General features: G+C 42.0%; 1 protein-coding gene across 1 annotated transcript; it reads left to right on the forward strand.

Moving 5' to 3' along the window:
* Nucleotides 1–5,226: 5,226 nt before the first annotated feature.
* HEY2 (hes related family bHLH transcription factor with YRPW motif 2) lies at nucleotides 5,227–15,895 on the forward strand. Its single transcript, XM_036248563.1, has 5 exons — nucleotides 5,227–5,470; nucleotides 7,426–7,504; nucleotides 7,634–7,717; nucleotides 10,443–10,524; nucleotides 15,073–15,895. Exons 1-5 carry the CDS (start codon nucleotides 5,388–5,390, stop codon nucleotides 15,756–15,758), a joined length of 1,014 nt encoding a protein of 337 aa, XP_036104456.1. The 5' UTR covers nucleotides 5,227–5,387; the 3' UTR covers nucleotides 15,759–15,895.
* Nucleotides 15,896–17,352: the final 1,457 nt, after the last annotated feature.

A 17,352-nucleotide genomic window follows, 5' to 3' on the forward strand; every position in this document is an offset into this window, starting at 1 on the left:
AATCTCTGCATAATATGAATGTCATTATTCATATTATAATTTATATACATACTTGGGAAAGAATTTTAGACAAAGAAAATAATTGTTTAAATTAAAAAATTTAAGGTCTGTGAATAAGGCAATAGTTCTTTTAGAACTCAGCAACTTTTTTTTGAAAAGCAATGTATTTCATCTTTTCTGATTACAAGACTTAGAAAACTCACTAAAAGTGTTTCTTTTTCTCAGTTGGCTGCCAGGAAGTTCAAGGCTGACCTAAGGGTTCATTCTTAATAAATGCTTTCCTGCTCATATTTAAGCACATTCTCTTCATTTTTACATTTTTTTTTTTTTTTTTTTTTTTAGTTCATGGTTGTTTACTTCCATTTTATTACCAATGTATCTAAATTCTACATATGTGGAAAGATAGTAGGTTCATTAATTTCAACAAGAAATTCATTCCAAACCATTTATTGTGCATCTACTAGGTGTCATTCCATTCTAGAAGATGGGGATGTAGTTAATTTTAAAAGATGATTTTCATGAGAGAAGTGGATATATCTAATTGTATGCTTAAGAGAGGGAGGGAGGAATTGTCAAACCAACCTGAAAATGGAAACAAAAAATTAATCCCTTACATGGGTGGGGAACCTCTTTTCTGCCAAGGGCCATTTGGGTATTTATAACATCATTTTCGGGCCATACAAAATTATCAACTTAAAAATTAGCTTGCCATATTTGGTCAGGCTAATTCGATGACGTGTGTGATGTTGGCTGGTATTGATTTCTCGGGCCTTATATGGCCCACTGGGCCTGATGTTCCCCACCCCTGCAAGCCTGCCAACATCAATTTAACCCTCACAAAGAGGAAGTTAAAATAGTGAGTGTTTTGACTGTTGCTTATAGGAAAACTGGTTACTTAAGTACACAATCTTCTTCTCAAGTTCCTGCAATAAAAACAGTCTTCATCCTTGGACATGTGCTAAGCACTAATAACACCATTCATGAAATAAAAGCTTTTAAATAAATTGCCCCTTAATAACAGAAACTAATTTAAACATTTTAACTTTCTAGAAATGGAACTTTGAGACTTAGATTTCCTACCTTGGGACTTTTGATGTAACAAATAAGCAACACCTATTGGAGCAAGCCAAGAAATATGATGCACTTTGCGTGGCTGACAAGGCAAGAATAATTATTATCTGGTAAGACAGTTCCCTTTCATAGATGACTTCAAGGTTAGTGGGCCTAAATATGCCCTTACTTTCAGCTTTGTTTTGCTTTACTAGCTTGGACATTTGTGTCACACAGTGACCTTAGGTTGGTCTGCCTGATGCCAGCCTGATGCTGAGCAAGTTATTGAAATTTACAAGGACTTTGCCCCTGGCCTCCACTCTCAGAGTACAGATCTGAAAGTGTTGCCAGATCACAATAGCCTAGTAGTTAGGGAAGGTGGCCCAACAAGGCTACCCGCAGATGCATGGTGTGTATCACCTGCCCCAGAAATTGAAAATAAACCAGCACGTCTCAGGGCAACCTGTTTGTCTTCCCTTTGCACAAGAAACTGTGTAACAATTATAATATTTCAGATAGGGCACAATATTGGACTTAATTTGAAGAATGTACACTTAGGCTTATCAGACTAACAAAGTTCTTAAAATAACAGAGCTGCCTGTGTTTCACTGAGAAACTAAGTTAAGACATTTTTTAAAGTGGTGTCATGCCTTAGTGATTTTCTAAGAGAACCCAAACACTGGAGTGACCAGAAACTTTTTAAGTAATTTTGAGTAGCACCTCAAAGGATATAGAGAAGCCACAAATGAAATGCAGTGATTGATCTAGAAAAATCAGAGTGTTCTAATGAAGAAAATAGCATATCAAGTAGAATTAAAAAAAAAATTAAAAAAAGAAGACCCCACGTTCGTTCCCAAAACGCTGCAAAGACAATTTTAGAACTGGAGTGATCACATCAAATTTGTGGGACAAGATAAGCCTAGGTCAAGATCACCAAACTTATCAATACAGGTACAAAAACTGTAACTTTATAGTATTAAATGGGTAGGGGAACAGTTGAGGAGGAGGATCAGGGCCATTGAGAGTCAGATGTTTCCAGATCTCGTCATTCCACATCTCAAGCCTTTGAGGTTAAATCGCATAAGCACAAAACACCGGCGAGATGACCAATTTCGGGAAGGCAGCCGATTCCCCCCTCCTCCATTCCCTTTAGATCCGTAATCCTGGGCTTTCTTTCAATGGCATTTCGTTTCTAGAAAAGACCCTCGTATCTTTCGGTCTAATTATCTCATTGTACAAATCTTTGAAAAGGAAAGAACTGGGTTTGCTCTGTGCGCGGACATCTTTTCTTCTGCCCGGGCTCTTGGGAAGCCTTCAACCAACTTGCGCTGAAAAGGATGTCGCAGAGGGGCGATGAGGCTTGAAATCCGGCAGTTCTCCCATCTTCTCTATTCTTTCTGTCCGTTTACACCACCCCTACAACCTCCTCTCTCAGCCCTCTACAATCCACGACCGTTTTGAAATATGCTGGGACATTTTAAAGAGTTTCCTCCCTCTGACCCGAGAGGCGCTTTCAGTGGAAGACAGACTAGACAGGGCGCCTAACCAGGGGATAAGCAAATGGAATACTTGAGGGGAATAAAAGACCTAATTGACTAATCTCGTGCTGCCTAATCGCGGTTAAGTATTTTGTAGATAAGTGAGCATATTAATCGTTTCATGGTGTTCAGAACGCCAATGTCTTTTGCCCTCTGTTCGTTTATTTAACAGACTTACATACCGCTTACCATGTACCAGGCACTGTTGTAACCACTTGTAGAATATGATCCCCTTTGCTTATAAAATATTTTTAAGTGACATTAAAATCCACGCGTACTTCTCGAACGTGCCTGTTATATATTTTTCTTTATCACGCGATACAGCGGTTAAGACTACCAAGAAAAATATGGGAAAAGTAGACCCAGTTGCTACTTTATTGCAAGCAAACCTTTTCCCTATTTGCAATTTTTCGTAATTTTTGCAATCAAATACGCCATTATGATGGGGAAAACTGACCAAAAAACCCTTAATTTTTTTTTCAACGACGATCTCAGGTTTTGACCCTGGCATTTGGAAGCGCCCGCTAATTTGCTCGCGTGGCAAACGTTAATTGCACCTGTAGACATTCGCTTTCAGAAAAACGTACAGCCCTCGCTTAAAGTTGTGAAGGTCGAGTTCACGCCAGGCAGGCTGTGTGTGGCGCGCTCCCCTGTGGCCTGTGCAAACTGACCATTGGCGCATCCTCCAGCGAGATGGGTCTGCTGATCCGCAAGCGCCCCACTCTTCACTCAGTATGTTGCGGGGACAGGGAACCAGCGGGCGTCATGAAAGGTCAGAGCCGGTGAGTTGCGGGCCAGCTCAGCTCCGCGCAGCGCGTTTCAGACGCGGGTGCTGCAGTTGTGCAGAGGCCTGGAGGTCCGCGCCGGCCCGGGACCCGCCCTGAGGCCGACAGCCGAGCTGTGAGGGAGGTGGTCACCGCCCCTGGCGCCCCCACCGTCCTGAGCTGACCTGGTACAGCCCTGCCAGGCCTCGCCCGGCCCCCGCCGACTCGGTGCTTTGCCGGGAGTTAAGTTTCAGAAGTCAGGATGGAACGTTTCGGGTTTCTGTTCACACGGTTATTGCAGGGCCCCCGATGGGGACCATACAAAAAAGAAGGGGTGTGGGGAAGGGGTTTTGTGTTTTAAAGAGAGCTTAACACGCACGCTGCAAGTCCTTCCCGCTCTCCCACTGCCCAGCCCCCGCCGGGCCCAATCTTTCACGTCGCATGTTTTCCTCTTCTCCTCCCGGCTCGCGCTGGTCTTGTGTGGGGAGGGAATAGATTGTCAAAGGGACGCCCTCAGCAGATCCCTAGAAAAATCTGAATCGGTCCATGGCAATGGGTGGTGGTGATTGATAGATGCCTCTCTCTCGGAGGCTTTTCTCCTCCAAGCACGGAGCGGTCCCGGCGCAACGAGTAGTCTCCTGCTGGACCCCCACCGACCCGCTTGCACGCCTCCCGGTACCACGGCTCCCGGGCGGGCAAACCGACCACGGCTGCCCTCACCGAGGCACATCGGTGTAGCCGGTTCAAAAATCAGAGCATGAAAAAAGGAAGCTTGAAAACATGTTTTGAAAGAACATCTAGAGTTTTTACAACCCGCGGTATCCAATGCACTAACAACTGGACACGAACTCGAACTTTCGAAAACAAATTCAATTTCCAGAGCGATTTTTCACGTCCGGTATTCTAAGTCTACCGCTGCGACTGCACACACCAGGAGGAGTGGGGAATTGCAATTATCTGGATAACCCAAACGCGAAAAAGTCGAACTTGGAAAACTACTAAAATTGTGTCCTGAAATACCCGCATTATTGCCCTAGTCCTTCCGGCTACCAGAGCAGACACAACTCCAGGCAAGGTCTACTTAGTGGGATCAACTATCCAAAACCCCAGTGGCCAAATGGAAATATCTGGTTTAGAGCAAATCGAAAATCGTGTAGGGGCCAACCTCAGACCCTCCGACCGCCAGCGGTTAGGTACCTGGTCGGGGAAACTCACGTCCTTATCTGTTCAAGCCCAGAGGCCGCGGAAGTAGCCTTGGGAGTTGCCTGGGAGAATAGTAACTTTGATTTAAGGTTTTCAAAAACCTCAGAGGGCAAATGTGACCGCCGGGGTCAGCCAGTCAGCAGTTTTGGTCCAAACAAGGGACAGCAGAGAGGGGTGGCTCGGTTAAGCCACGGCGCCTCCCGGCGTCACACACGCTCGCTCACACTCAGCCACGCGCTTGGGGTTATTCTTTAAACCCAGGACTGAAACTTTACCGGCAGACGGCGGGGTGAGGAGGAGGGCCAAAGCCCGAGGTCCAAGAGCCCGCCCCGCGCCGGTCCGCCCTGGCGGCGCCCGCGCCCAAGTCTGCGCGCTTCCCTAGCCAGAGAGGGCAACCTGGCGCTCAGGCTCGCCTCCGCCTCTCCCCTCCCGCGCGCAGCTCCTGGGCCCCAGGTGTGAGGCCGTGTTCCCACGCCTCAGCGGGAGCCCGGAGGCGGGCTAGGATAGGCCCGGTCCCACCTCTTTGCTCCAGCCAATCGCGGGCCACGCCAACCCCAGAGGCGGTGCCGCGGGAGAGCCGGGGGCCTGCACCAGGGAGGTGTGCGGGTTGGCCCCGCCCGCTCGGGGGGGTGGCGTGGCGGGCGCCGGCTCTTGCTGCAGAGCTGGGCTGCGGCGTGGGAAAGAGCCCGGAGGAGCCGACCGCGCCGCCGCGGGAGCCGCGCCTGCCGGGGCCCAGGGAGGGAGGGAGGGAGGAGGCAGGCAAGGAGGTCGCTGCGCCGCGCTCGGCGGCCGTGTCTCCGGCCGGGCTGCGTCCCGCGCCGTCTTCGCCGCGATGAAGCGCCCTTGCGAGGAGACGACCTCCGAGAGCGACATGGACGAGACTATCGACGTGGGAAGCGAGAACAATTACTCCGGGTGAGCGCGGGCTCGGCGGGAGCTACCCGGAACCCGAAGCGTCGGGGAGCTTTGTGTAGAAGCGGCTCCTTGGACATCCCAAGGCTCCATTCCGCGGCGTCCTAACGGAGAGGGGAAAGTTCTGCCCGAGAAACTGAGTGGTGGGCGCTCAGGAGCGTGCGTTGGGTGGGGCGAGGGATGTCGGTTTTCACTCTAGGGGTGGGGCGCAGAGGACGGGGACGCAGCTGAAAGTGCAGGAGTTGGCGAGGGATGGGTGCCCCGCTGTCAGCGTGGGGCCCACGGACAAATACGTCCCAGCGATGGGCGACACCTCCGCCACTGAAACTGTCGAAAATGGGCCAAGAGAAAAGAAAAACAAATTGATATTTTATTTTTAAAGAGAATAAAAAGATAACTTGCTTTCTGGAAAAATCAAAGCAATTTGCGATGTCACGGCTAAGTAGGATGAGCTTTCCTGGTTGACCGTCTGTGACTTGGCTGACAGGAGAGTGAGTGACAGATATAAGGATCGTTTCAGGCATCATCTCTGACTACTTATTCTTAAGTCTGGAAAAGATCGGGGTCGTGATCACAGAAGCCAGACCTCCACTTTCCAGTGACAGAGGGAGATTACCAAGGCATTCTAGTGCCAAGGAGGGTCAAATGACAATTGCTTCTAATTGGCATCCCCAGAAGCACCTTAATTATTTATCCGCATCTGTCACTCAAAGAGCAAAATCTTCCTACGTTTTGGAAAACTTCAATGCTATTATTTTTTTCTTTCAATTCTGTTATTCTAATACATAAAACCAAAGCCTGATATCAGCTAGAGCAAAGATATTTACAGGAAACATGGTTTCCAAAGTACCTTCTAATTATTAAAGTGTCATTGTGTCATCTTAAAAAAATAAAATCAGAAAAACTGGAGATGTCCTGTGAAACGGGAAACCAGTTGAGAATGGGTGGGAATGAGGAAGACAGTTCATTCAGAAATAAGATCCAGAAGTGAGAGGATGAGGTAATAAGAACCTGGTGTGTGCAACATTTCTAAAATAAAAGAATAATAGGAACCCTGGAGAATCTGAGAACATAAAGAAGCATAGAATCCATGAATTATGAAGAGTAACAGATACAAACTAGCAAGGATGGCAAAAATTCTGAGTGGCAAAAAACTGTTTGATTTTACTTTCGATGTAAAATATCTTTTCATTAGGAAACTCAAGATGAGTTGCAGCTCTAGAGGCTTAAGCTTAGGTTGAAGGCACAAAGATACCCACCTACAAGTTTCATTTTCAAAATAAAACATTTACCTAGTAGTTGATCTAATTTTAATTGTCCTATCAGTAACATATTTAATTTGGGGCATTCTTTTGGAAAATTAGTATACAAAACATTAAATTTGTCGGTTATTTTTTCTGTTGTGAGATACATACAATTAATTGACATAGTAAGGTAACTTGTGTTAATTTTAAAGATTGCACCTAGATACAACAGTTTGACATGTGATGATTGTATATCTGTTTGATAGTGGTGCTAAATATGGCCTTTATTTTAAAATAGCTTTGCTTTGTTCAGTATGTCTGACCGGAAAGAGGAGGAGGATGCTATAAGAGATTAGTTGACTTTTAAGAAACATTTATGAGTGGTACTAGGAAGTGTCAGTATCTAATTTCTCACCCTGACTGCGCAGAATTATTTTACTAGGAGACTTAATAAAAGTTTAGGGATGTTTTTGCCAGTGGATTTGGCATCTAAATTACTCATTAAAACTTTTTTTTAAAAAAGGGCATGATCCCTACCTGAAAAGAGATACACAGGCTGAAAGCAAAGTATGTTAAAAGTAAAGCAAGCAATAAGAATAAAATAACAGACCTAAACTGCGCAATCACTCTCAATATTTAATGGGTGGCATCAAGTACTCAGAAAAACAATTGTAATGTTAATGTAGCACCTGACATACTCTTCCTGTTTCTTAGGCAAAGTTCTAGCTCTGTGATTAGATCGAATTCTCCTACAACAACATCTCAGATTATGGCAAGAAAGAAAAGGAGAGGGGTATGTGATTTTTTTATTTTTTATTTCATGGTATCCAGCCTAATGTGCAACAGTTGTGTTTTTCCATTATGAGTGATTTTATTATTTGTGTATTCATAAACTTTTGTTGTTTTGCTTTCTTTGGGACAGATCATAGAGAAAAGACGTCGAGATCGGATAAATAACAGTTTATCCGAGTTGAGACGACTGGTGCCAACTGCTTTTGAAAAACAAGTAAGTAACCCTCACCCCTGACCACCCCAACCAAGAAGCTAAAAAAAAATGTGATTCTCTCATCTGGGAATGTGGGTTCATGTTAAAGCTCATTAAAATAATGGTGTATGTGCCCTGATCTGGCACAGAGCAGTGATTTCAATAAAATGCTTTGTTGTGGCAAAACTATTAAAAACACAATCCATCGTGAAGTTGAAAAACATTTCCATTCTTGAGCTTATTTTCCCCTTAAGGGTAACAGTGTTCATGCTCTCTCTGTTCTTTCTATGAAGACCAGTAGTGAATTTGTTTAAAGCTAAGATGTATGTTGTATTCTTCACACAACAAAAGATATATGTGAAATTTCAATTTTGTCTCAAACATTTTTAAAAAGTTAGCTTTTTATTTAAAAATGATCAAAGCCCATAAAGTAACATCTCTAGCTCCATTTTCTAAACAATAAGACCAATAAAATATATCAACCTACATGGTTTGATTTTTAATCCCTGGGTTAACAGAATAATGTTCTATTTGGAGCATCCTTTTGGAAGTTTGGTAAAAATCAAAGTAGCCATATGCCCTTTTCAGAAATCAAGTATTCCTTTACCAAAGAAAGAAAAAAAAGATTTTGCACACTTAAAAGAGTAGGAAGCCAAATATGTAAATCTTTCTTTGTCATTTTGGAAAAGTTTTCTCTCTTCCTGGCACCATGGCTAATGGCAGAGATTTCTAAGAGCGTCTTTCAAAGAATGTGGCATCATACCCTTGTTGAAAATACTTTCAATTTAATTCCAATAGAGTATAAGACAGCAGTTGTTTGTTTACTTCATTTTTTTGGTTTATTTCATGAACCACACAAACTACAAAGCCCTTGGAAATTATCCAGAAACTGCAGTTTTTTTATTAGTCACTTTCGCTGAAACTACTGTACATCTTCATGGAAAAATTGAACACTGACAGAGTACAAGCTGTAATATGCTATTGATTATACATTTTTGAGAGAAACACGCACCCATTCTGTATGCTGAAACTGTCTTTGATTAGGTAAATGTAATGTGGAAATTGTAGTTTTGATTAATAGCAGTAGGCTGAAAATGGAAATGTCAGCGTTCAGCGATATTTTTGCTTTGAGTACTGAAATGTCTATAGTTATGAGGAACCATCAGTTTGGTGTGGGTTTTTTTGTTTTTTTGGCATGTTAGATTTTTTTTTTCTAAAATGTCAACTTAAACCTTAAAAGCAAACCTCAGTTGTTTGGCAGTTAGTTACCATAAACACAGACTTTCCCATTTGCAGAGCTTGGCTACCAACCCTTAGTGAGCTGGCCCTGTCACAATATGATTAGAAGGGTGTTCTTTCAAGCAGTTTAAATAACTGGCATCGAGCTGATAATTTTCACAAAACAAGTAACGCATAGGAACCTGAAATAAACTTCAATTTCCTTTTCAGAAAAACATATTGATTTAATTATTTAGCTCTTCCAGGAAATTAGAAGCCACCCACAACACTCCAAGACAGTTTGAGGTGGCACATTTTCAACTGGTTTCCAGAGATTGCCTTATTTTAAAAAGTGGGAACATAAAAATACATTTCCGTCCAGCCAGTGTGGCTTAATTTAGCATCGACCCATGTACCAAGAGGTTGCCGGTTTGATTCCTGGTCAGGACATATGGCCAGGTTGTGGGCCCGATCCCCAGTGGGGGGCATGCAGGAGGCAGCCATTTGATATTCTCTCTCATCCATGTTTCTAGCTCTCCCTCTCACTTCCTCTCTCTCTCTAAAATCAATAAAGGGGAAAAAAAAATCTCCAAGATCATTTTATTAAGAACTATTTTAAAGGGTTTTAATATCCTTACATTTTCCTGATGCTTGCTAGGTAATTAGTAAATTATGTTTTCTTATTTATGATCTTGAAATTCACAGTGACACCTGCTGGTAATTATTGGAAAAAATATTGAAATTCTTCTCTTTTTTATTTTTTGTTCTTCTTACCCATGGTCTAGTAAGAATTACCTTAAAGATTTATTTGCATTTGTATTTTTATTTTTTTGCTAGAAAGACAACATGTTTTATTTTAATACATTGAAAAACATTATAAGACCAAGAATGTCCATTGTATAACCAAGAATGTTAAATATTTGGAAACTGTAAATCTTCTAAAATGTGGTTGGCACTTTCAGAGAGCTAAAGATTGCAAATTATCCTACCATGTGCCTTCTTTAATACCAACAATGTTTGATGTGATAAAAAAAAATACCAAGAAGACCCAACTAATTATTCAAAGTCTCATGTCAAGGTTCAATAATAATTTAAGATACTATTTTCTTATACTCCAGAGCTGTAGTCAAGTGATCTAGACTTCAGCATTATGTAGGACTATTGGATGTTCTATACAATTGGACAATAAAATTAAGTATACTGTTAACCAAGGTACTGATTGGATGAAAAGTTTGAGATTTTCACAATTGTAATGATTTTGGTGGAGTGATATTGGCAGTATAGTTATTCTCATGATAAAAATATTTATTATGCCTTTTAATCTTTAAAAGTTGAAATGGCAAATATCTGTCATTAAGTGTGACATAGTAATTAGTGTTTTCATTTAAAGTTTGGAAGGAGTTCAGATTTTTCTGTGAAAAAATTAAACTTAGAATTTTCCAGTACACAGCAAAATTGAAAACCCAGTGTAAAATGTTCCAAATTAATTTCGATAGGACTTACAAAACTTTATTATTTGTCTATGCAGGGATCTGCAAAGTTAGAAAAAGCCGAAATATTACAAATGACAGTGGATCATTTGAAGATGCTTCAGGCAACCGGGGGTAAAGGTAAGTAGGTGACCTCCCCCTCCTCCATTTCCACCTTTTTTTTTTTCATTTTCTCTTCTAAGATTATAAGGAAGTTATAGCTGAACAGTTCTTTAATAAGCTGAGATAGGAGGTCCCAGATTAAAGCTGTGGAAATCAATGCTAACGGCAGGATTGAACTCGTGGGAAAGAACTTCTGGAACAAAAGAAGCACTTGACCCTGGGCTTGTGTTTGCTTTCATAATACTGTGGGAGTAAAGCTTCATTTATAGCAGCCTGGTCAGAGATTTGTTTGGGTCTTCAGAAGCGCATGCTGAAATCTGTACAGAAAGACAGAACAAACATCCAAACATCCAAACATAAACAGGGGATTGAAGGCAATCTTTTCTCTTTTTCTTCTTTCCTTTTCTCCAAACCACCTATTAAATCAGAGCTAGAACTCAGTGCACTGCTGCTATTCCAACAGAAGTGACTCTAGAATGACTTTCATTGTTGTTTTCAGATTTTGGTTGGTCTTGGATTCATACCAGACAGAGCATTTGATGTAAAGGTAGTGAATCTCTACTGGAAACTGTTAATGGAGCAGTCATTCCTGCCGAGAACAAACAAGAGCAGGTGTCCTGGGCCCAGTGCCCTGGAGAGATGTCTTCTGTGTTCCAGAGTGATTTTGGGAAGAATTGTTTAGAGGATCAGGGACAGACCCTCACCTCATGCTAAAAGTAGACATGAGATTGGGAAACCTGTGATATTCATTCAGATTTCATCATCCCAGTTCTTACTTAGACTGGATTTTGTGCTTTGTATTTTTTTTCACCTATTAAACAAGCCTCTGCTCTTCATCTTAGCAAAGGGTGTTATTTTAACATATTTGACAACTGGGTAAGGACAGAATACTCCAAGGGGCTAGGTGCTGCTGCACCTGTACTCTGGAGGCTTCTCTGAGCTTGCCAACAGCCTTTTACTACGTGGTGTCATAGTTTGCCCTAGATCAGGGCAGAAACAGGGCATTGGAGGCAAGTAGCTGTTTACCTATGGTATAGAGGTAATTCAGTATTGAACTCCACTATGGCCATCCTGCTGAGGACCTGTGGGACATAGCCCTGACCGTCACTTCTAAATCCCAAACCAGCCAAAATCTGAAAACAATAATGAGACTGATTCTGGAGTCACTTCCTTTGGAATAGCTGTATCATATTGAGTCCTAGCTCTGATTTAATGGAGTCTTGGGGGAAGGGAAAGAAGAAAAAGAGAAAATGATTGCCTCTAACCTCCAGTTTATGTTTGGATATGTGTGTGTCAGGTGGGACTGATTGTTATAAAGGAAAGTTCACGTGGTATGACTTACCCTTGGTTGCACCTTCTCAAGGAATCACCCTGGACGAATGAGCATGGGTGTTTTATTTCTGTTCATTAAAAGGTAACCCTAGGGAAGGATGCAAACATTCTCACATAATAGAGATGAGAACTGGATAAAATCTTAAAAGCCACGGATCCAGCTTGGCCACTGCCTCGCCTGTGACCAGAGGCAGAAAATTGCACTGCTGCACCGTGTAGCCCACACAAGTGCTCTGAGCTCTCAGTTTCCTCCAGCCCCACATGATTCCGTCTCTGCACCAACTGAGATAGTGACAGAGCAGGAAAAGTTGTTTCATTGCTCTGCTCTGCCTTCCTTTGCATCTTTAATCACAAGACTAAGAATTCTTATCAAGGTTTCAAATATTTGGCCTGAGCTCTACTTGTAAAGAGTACTATTGTTCTTATGCTTTATTATAAAAACTAAGTTCAATCTTGGTTGCTATTCTTGGCTACCTGAATAGTCCTAAAATTTATCCCAGAATAGTTTATGAACATACATTTCCAAGCAGGCACATATAAGTGGCCTGACTGCCAGGTCATTAAACAGGTCATCAAGTAGGAGAATATGTGGGCCTTGAAGAAGGGGTGCTGGCAGTGTGGGCTCACCTCATCCAAGACTCACAACTGCTATAAGAGCCTCATAGTGTGCTGGTGAAGAGCATGGACTCTGCAGTTGGGTTGCCCGGTTTTAAATCCTGGCACTGCCATATAGTTGCTCTGTGATGCTGGGTAAATTACTAACCCTCTCTGAGCCTGTTTCCTCATCTGTAAACTGAGAACAGTGCTAGTGCGCAACTCACAAGGTTGTTATGAGTTTATTCACTTAAAGCCGTAGAACAGTGGTGACATAGGCAATGTGGTATGGAACTGTGTTCTCTTATTTTTGGCCCAAGATTCACTTTCAGGAGACAGCTTCTCATCATCATCTCCCTCTATATTCAAAAACAGGATAGGAATTAACATAATTTATATTCCTTAAGATGCAATAGAGAACTCAGTGATATACAATAACATATAGTTGGCAAACCACAAATTTCAATTTTTTCATGCTTGTTCATGTAAATTCTTGGATGCTCCTAGGGTGACCATTCTGTTGGTTCATTTTTTACAGTCTACCTTGATATTACAATGGTTTCTAGTGAGGATTTAGTAGAGTAGCCTAAATTCCTAAATCTCGCTGGGTTTCTGAACTCTGTCGACACTGATGATTACCTCCCTCCTCTTCTCTCGTGGAAGTCAGAGTCTGCAGAGCCCCACAGAGAACCCTGAGGATGCTCATGTGAAATCTCTCCCCAGAGGCGGCTTCTTTAGTCAGAACTTTTTCTTCTAATCCCAGGGACATTGTTGCTAACTTTTGAACATTGTGACTACTATTTTCCAAAGCGCAGAATAAGATATTCTAATTACTAGTAGATGATAAATGAAAGTTAATACTTTGAACTGCAGAAACATAAAAAAAAAGATAATATAGTAAATGCCTTAGATGAAAATAACCTTGTTTGAATATGATATTTTTTATTTATGTATATATACATCTCAAAAGTGGGTAGACTAAATTTTAAATTTGAAAATTGCTTTTTTGAAAAGTTACAAATGAGAAAGAATCTAAAAAGGATATATTTGTACATATTAGAGGTCACTCATTCCAAGTGGTGACATTTCCCCAAATGTCTGATCATTGTACTCTAAATTGACACATAATAATCAGACATTACTGTTTTCTATTATAATGTATTATCTTCGGATAAAAAGGGATTCTCATAAATGTAACCCAGCTCCAGCCACTTTTATGGTAGTAACCTTAAGCATGGGGTTGAACGCATATACACTGACACAATTAACACTGTTTTTTCTTGGGTGGATGCCAGGAAAAAGTAAGCTAACCAATGAAGGAAGTATATATTTGAACATAAGGAAAACTAGGAGTTATAGTAACCTTATATCAGTAAAACAGTCTTATATTTCCTGATAGAAAAAATAAGATCTTCAAATTAGTAACCAAAACTATTTTAAATCATTTTGTTTTCATTGAATTTTTTCATACAAAGTAATGGCAAAATATTTTCACTTTGTTGATTTTAAAAAGCCGCTGAGAGCCCTGGCCGGTTTGGCTCAGCAGTTGAAGCATTGGCCTGCGGACCAGAGAGTCCCAGGTTTGGTTCCTGCTAGGGGCATGTACCAAAAAAATAAAATAAAAATAAAAAGTAAAAAAGCCACTGAGAGTCAAAAAGCAGTTTTTGTAATTTTTTTTTTCTTTTTCTTTTTTTTAATCCTCACCCAAGGGTATTTTTACATTTATCTTCAGACAGAGTGGGAGGGAGAGAGAGAGAGAGAAACATCATTGAGAGAGAGACACATCAATTGGTTGCCACCCGCATGGGAGCAACTGAAGTACGTGCCCTTGGTCAGAAATGAGCCCAGGACTCTGGTCCACAGGCCGATGGTCTATCTGCTGAACCAAACCAGCCAGGGCACAGTTTTTGAATTTAAAATATAGTAAGTGATGGTACAAGAAAAGTCCTTTATTAGAAAGTCCCCAAGCTGTTAGAATGCATTTTTCATTTCTGAGAGAGTGAGGATGTTTCAGAAAAGCCCTGTAATCTACAACTCAGAGACAGAGAGACTGGAACTCTATTACCGTGAAAAAGTTGACTAGGGAATTTCACTATTCCACAATACAACACCATTTTTTTTTCCTGGAAGTATTTGAAGCATGCATGTTCTTAATTTTTTTTTTTTTTTTAATCCTCACCTGAGAACATTTTTTCCATTTTTTTGTTCAGGTAGAGTGGGGGAGAGAGAGGGAGAAAAAAAAACATCGATGTGAAAGGGACACATGGAGTGGCAGACAAACTGCAACTGAGGCACGTGCCCTTAGCGGAACCAAACCCAGGTCTCTCGGACCGCAGGCCGATGCTCTAACCGCTGAGCCAAACCGGCCAGGGCGCATGTTCTGAATTTTTACCCCACCGTGATATTTGGTTTCCAGACAACTGAGCATTGCCAGAACTGTCACACATGTGAATTTCAAAGTACATTTTTGTAACTTCTGCAAAAATTACAACCATAAATAGCAGCTTTTTCAGAAAGGATCATCATTCTGCATAAACCTTCGGAAGGACAGAGTGGAACATAGTTGGTAGGACTCTTGGTAACTGGATCATTTTCTCCTCTCCCTCTCCTGGCCCCCACTTTGTTCACACCTCCTATTAGGCTACTTTGATGCACATGCTCTTGCCATGGACTTCATGAGCATTGGGTTCCGAGAGTGCCTAACGGAAGTGGCGCGGTACCTGAGCTCCGTGGAAGGCCTGGACTCCTCCGATCCACTGCGGGTGCGGCTGGTCTCTCATCTCAGCACGTGCGCCTCGCAGCGGGAAGCAGCGGCAATGACGTCCTCTCTGGCTCACCACCACCACCCCCTACACCCGCACCACTGGGCTGCAGCCTTCCACCACCTCCCCGCAGCCCTGCTCCAACCCAACGGACTCCATGCCTCGGAGTCAACACCTTGTCGCCTCTCCACAACTTCGGAAGTGCCTCCTGCCCATGGCTCTGCTCTCCTCACGGCCACGTTTGCCCACGCAGATTCCGCCCTTCGGATGCCGTCGACGGGCAGTGTCGCCCCGTGCGTGCCACCCCTCTCCACTTCTCTCTTGTCCCTCTCGGCCACTGTCCATGCGGCCGCTGCGGCAGCCACCGCGGCAGCGCACAGCTTCCCTCTGTCTTTTGCGGGGGCCTTCCCCATGCTCCCCCCCAACGCAGCTGCTGCGGTGGCAGCCGCCACAGCCATCAGCCCGCCCTTGTCGGTATCCGCCGCGTCCAGTCCCCAGCAGACCGGCAGTGGAACAAACAGTAAACCTTACCGACCCTGGGGGACAGAAGTGGGCGCTTTTTAAGTTTCCATTGAACTTCTTGGCGATAGTAACTGAATGTCCTTCATTTCAGAATCAGCATAAAACCTTTGCACCCTGAAGTTAGCCATACAGATGTCTACAGATCCACAAAGGAACAATAAAGCTATTTGAGACACAAACCTCACAAGTGGAAATGTGGTATTATCTGTGTTGTTGTTGTTTGAGGCAGCTTGGTAACAGACATCAGCAGCTTTTGAAAACTTCACACTAGCTTCCATTTAGAATTTTCCTGGAAAGTATACAGACTGTACTTACAGTTCAGCCTTGCATCGGTGTATCTTAATTGGAGAAGAAAAATGCCCTGACTGAATTCTCTTGAAACTAGAAGGAAAAAAATATTCGTGTTTCATAAGTGCCTGAGCTAGTGAAGTTTTTTTCAGAACATATAACATTGCACAAGAGCACAGAAGTTAGGTTAAGAAAGGAAGGGGCAGAAGTCTTGTGTTAGGTTGCAGACATGCAATACCAGAGGAGAGTACTCTGTTGAAACCAACAGATTTTTATTGGCCAAAAGGAGTGCTGAAAATAATTTTCAAGGTGAAAGACCTAGTTTTATCTTAGTTTGCTTTCTTTGTACAGACTTGCCAAGTGGTGACATTCAACAATGCATTGGTTTAAGCAATTACTCCATCAGTGCTCAGATTAACAAGCATTCTGCCCTGCCTGCAAACTCCCAGGCACCTTTTTCTTTCATGACTCAAAATATGGTGCTTCTTATATAAACCATGCATTTATAGAGTACACCTAGGAGCACTTGCCTATGATATGCCCACCAGAGGCTATTTGATTCATGCCAACTTGAAAACTCCAGTTTGTAAAAGCTTAGAATAATTTATTCAGTTTCATTTGGACTATTTTCACATATTTTTCCTCTTCATTTTGTCCTGATGATGTGTACTCTATTCGTGTCATCCTTTTGGGAGAAGTAGCATTTCTGGAGGTGATGAGACAGGAAGATAGGATTGAGAAGAGAAAAGCCACAATTTTTAAATGTTCTTTGTCAAGATCAAGATTGTGTTTGATCCCAAATCAAGATGAATGTATGCAGTGGGATGTACATAAATTAGTTTGTCCATGCCTAGACTAGTGCTACATAATGGTGTATTTGTTTTGTTTTTTAATTTGTTTAATGACAAAATAATCTCTGAATACATTGAAATTGAGCACATGAGATTTTATGTTTGAAAGATAAAGACACAGCATGTATTATTATGCACTTCATTTCTCTGCTGTGTGGAGAAAGCAATAAAAAAGAATGTTAAACATTATGCAAAACTATACTTTTAAATATTTGTTTTAAAATTACTGTACCTAGTGTTTTTTGCATTACTTTGTAACCTTTTTCTATGCAAAAGTCTACATATCACTAATTAAATGAAGTCCTTTTTGACTACTTTTATGTGGATGAATTGCTTTGCAAAATGGAAAGTTGATAATGAATTTCAAGCAAGGCCTTCCTTCACTAACAAATTAAGCCATGGCTTTTCTTTTTCTCTTTCAAGGTCATTTGATGTAATTCACAGCTTGCTTGAAAATAGCATTTATCTGAGCTTGTAAATCAATTAAGCATAGGTGC

The sequence above is a fragment of the Molossus molossus genome, unplaced genomic scaffold, assembly GCF_014108415.1.
Source record: "Molossus molossus isolate mMolMol1 unplaced genomic scaffold, mMolMol1.p scaffold_m16_p_8, whole genome shotgun sequence".
In the NCBI taxonomy this organism is placed as follows: Eukaryota; Metazoa; Chordata; class Mammalia; order Chiroptera; family Molossidae; genus Molossus; species Molossus molossus.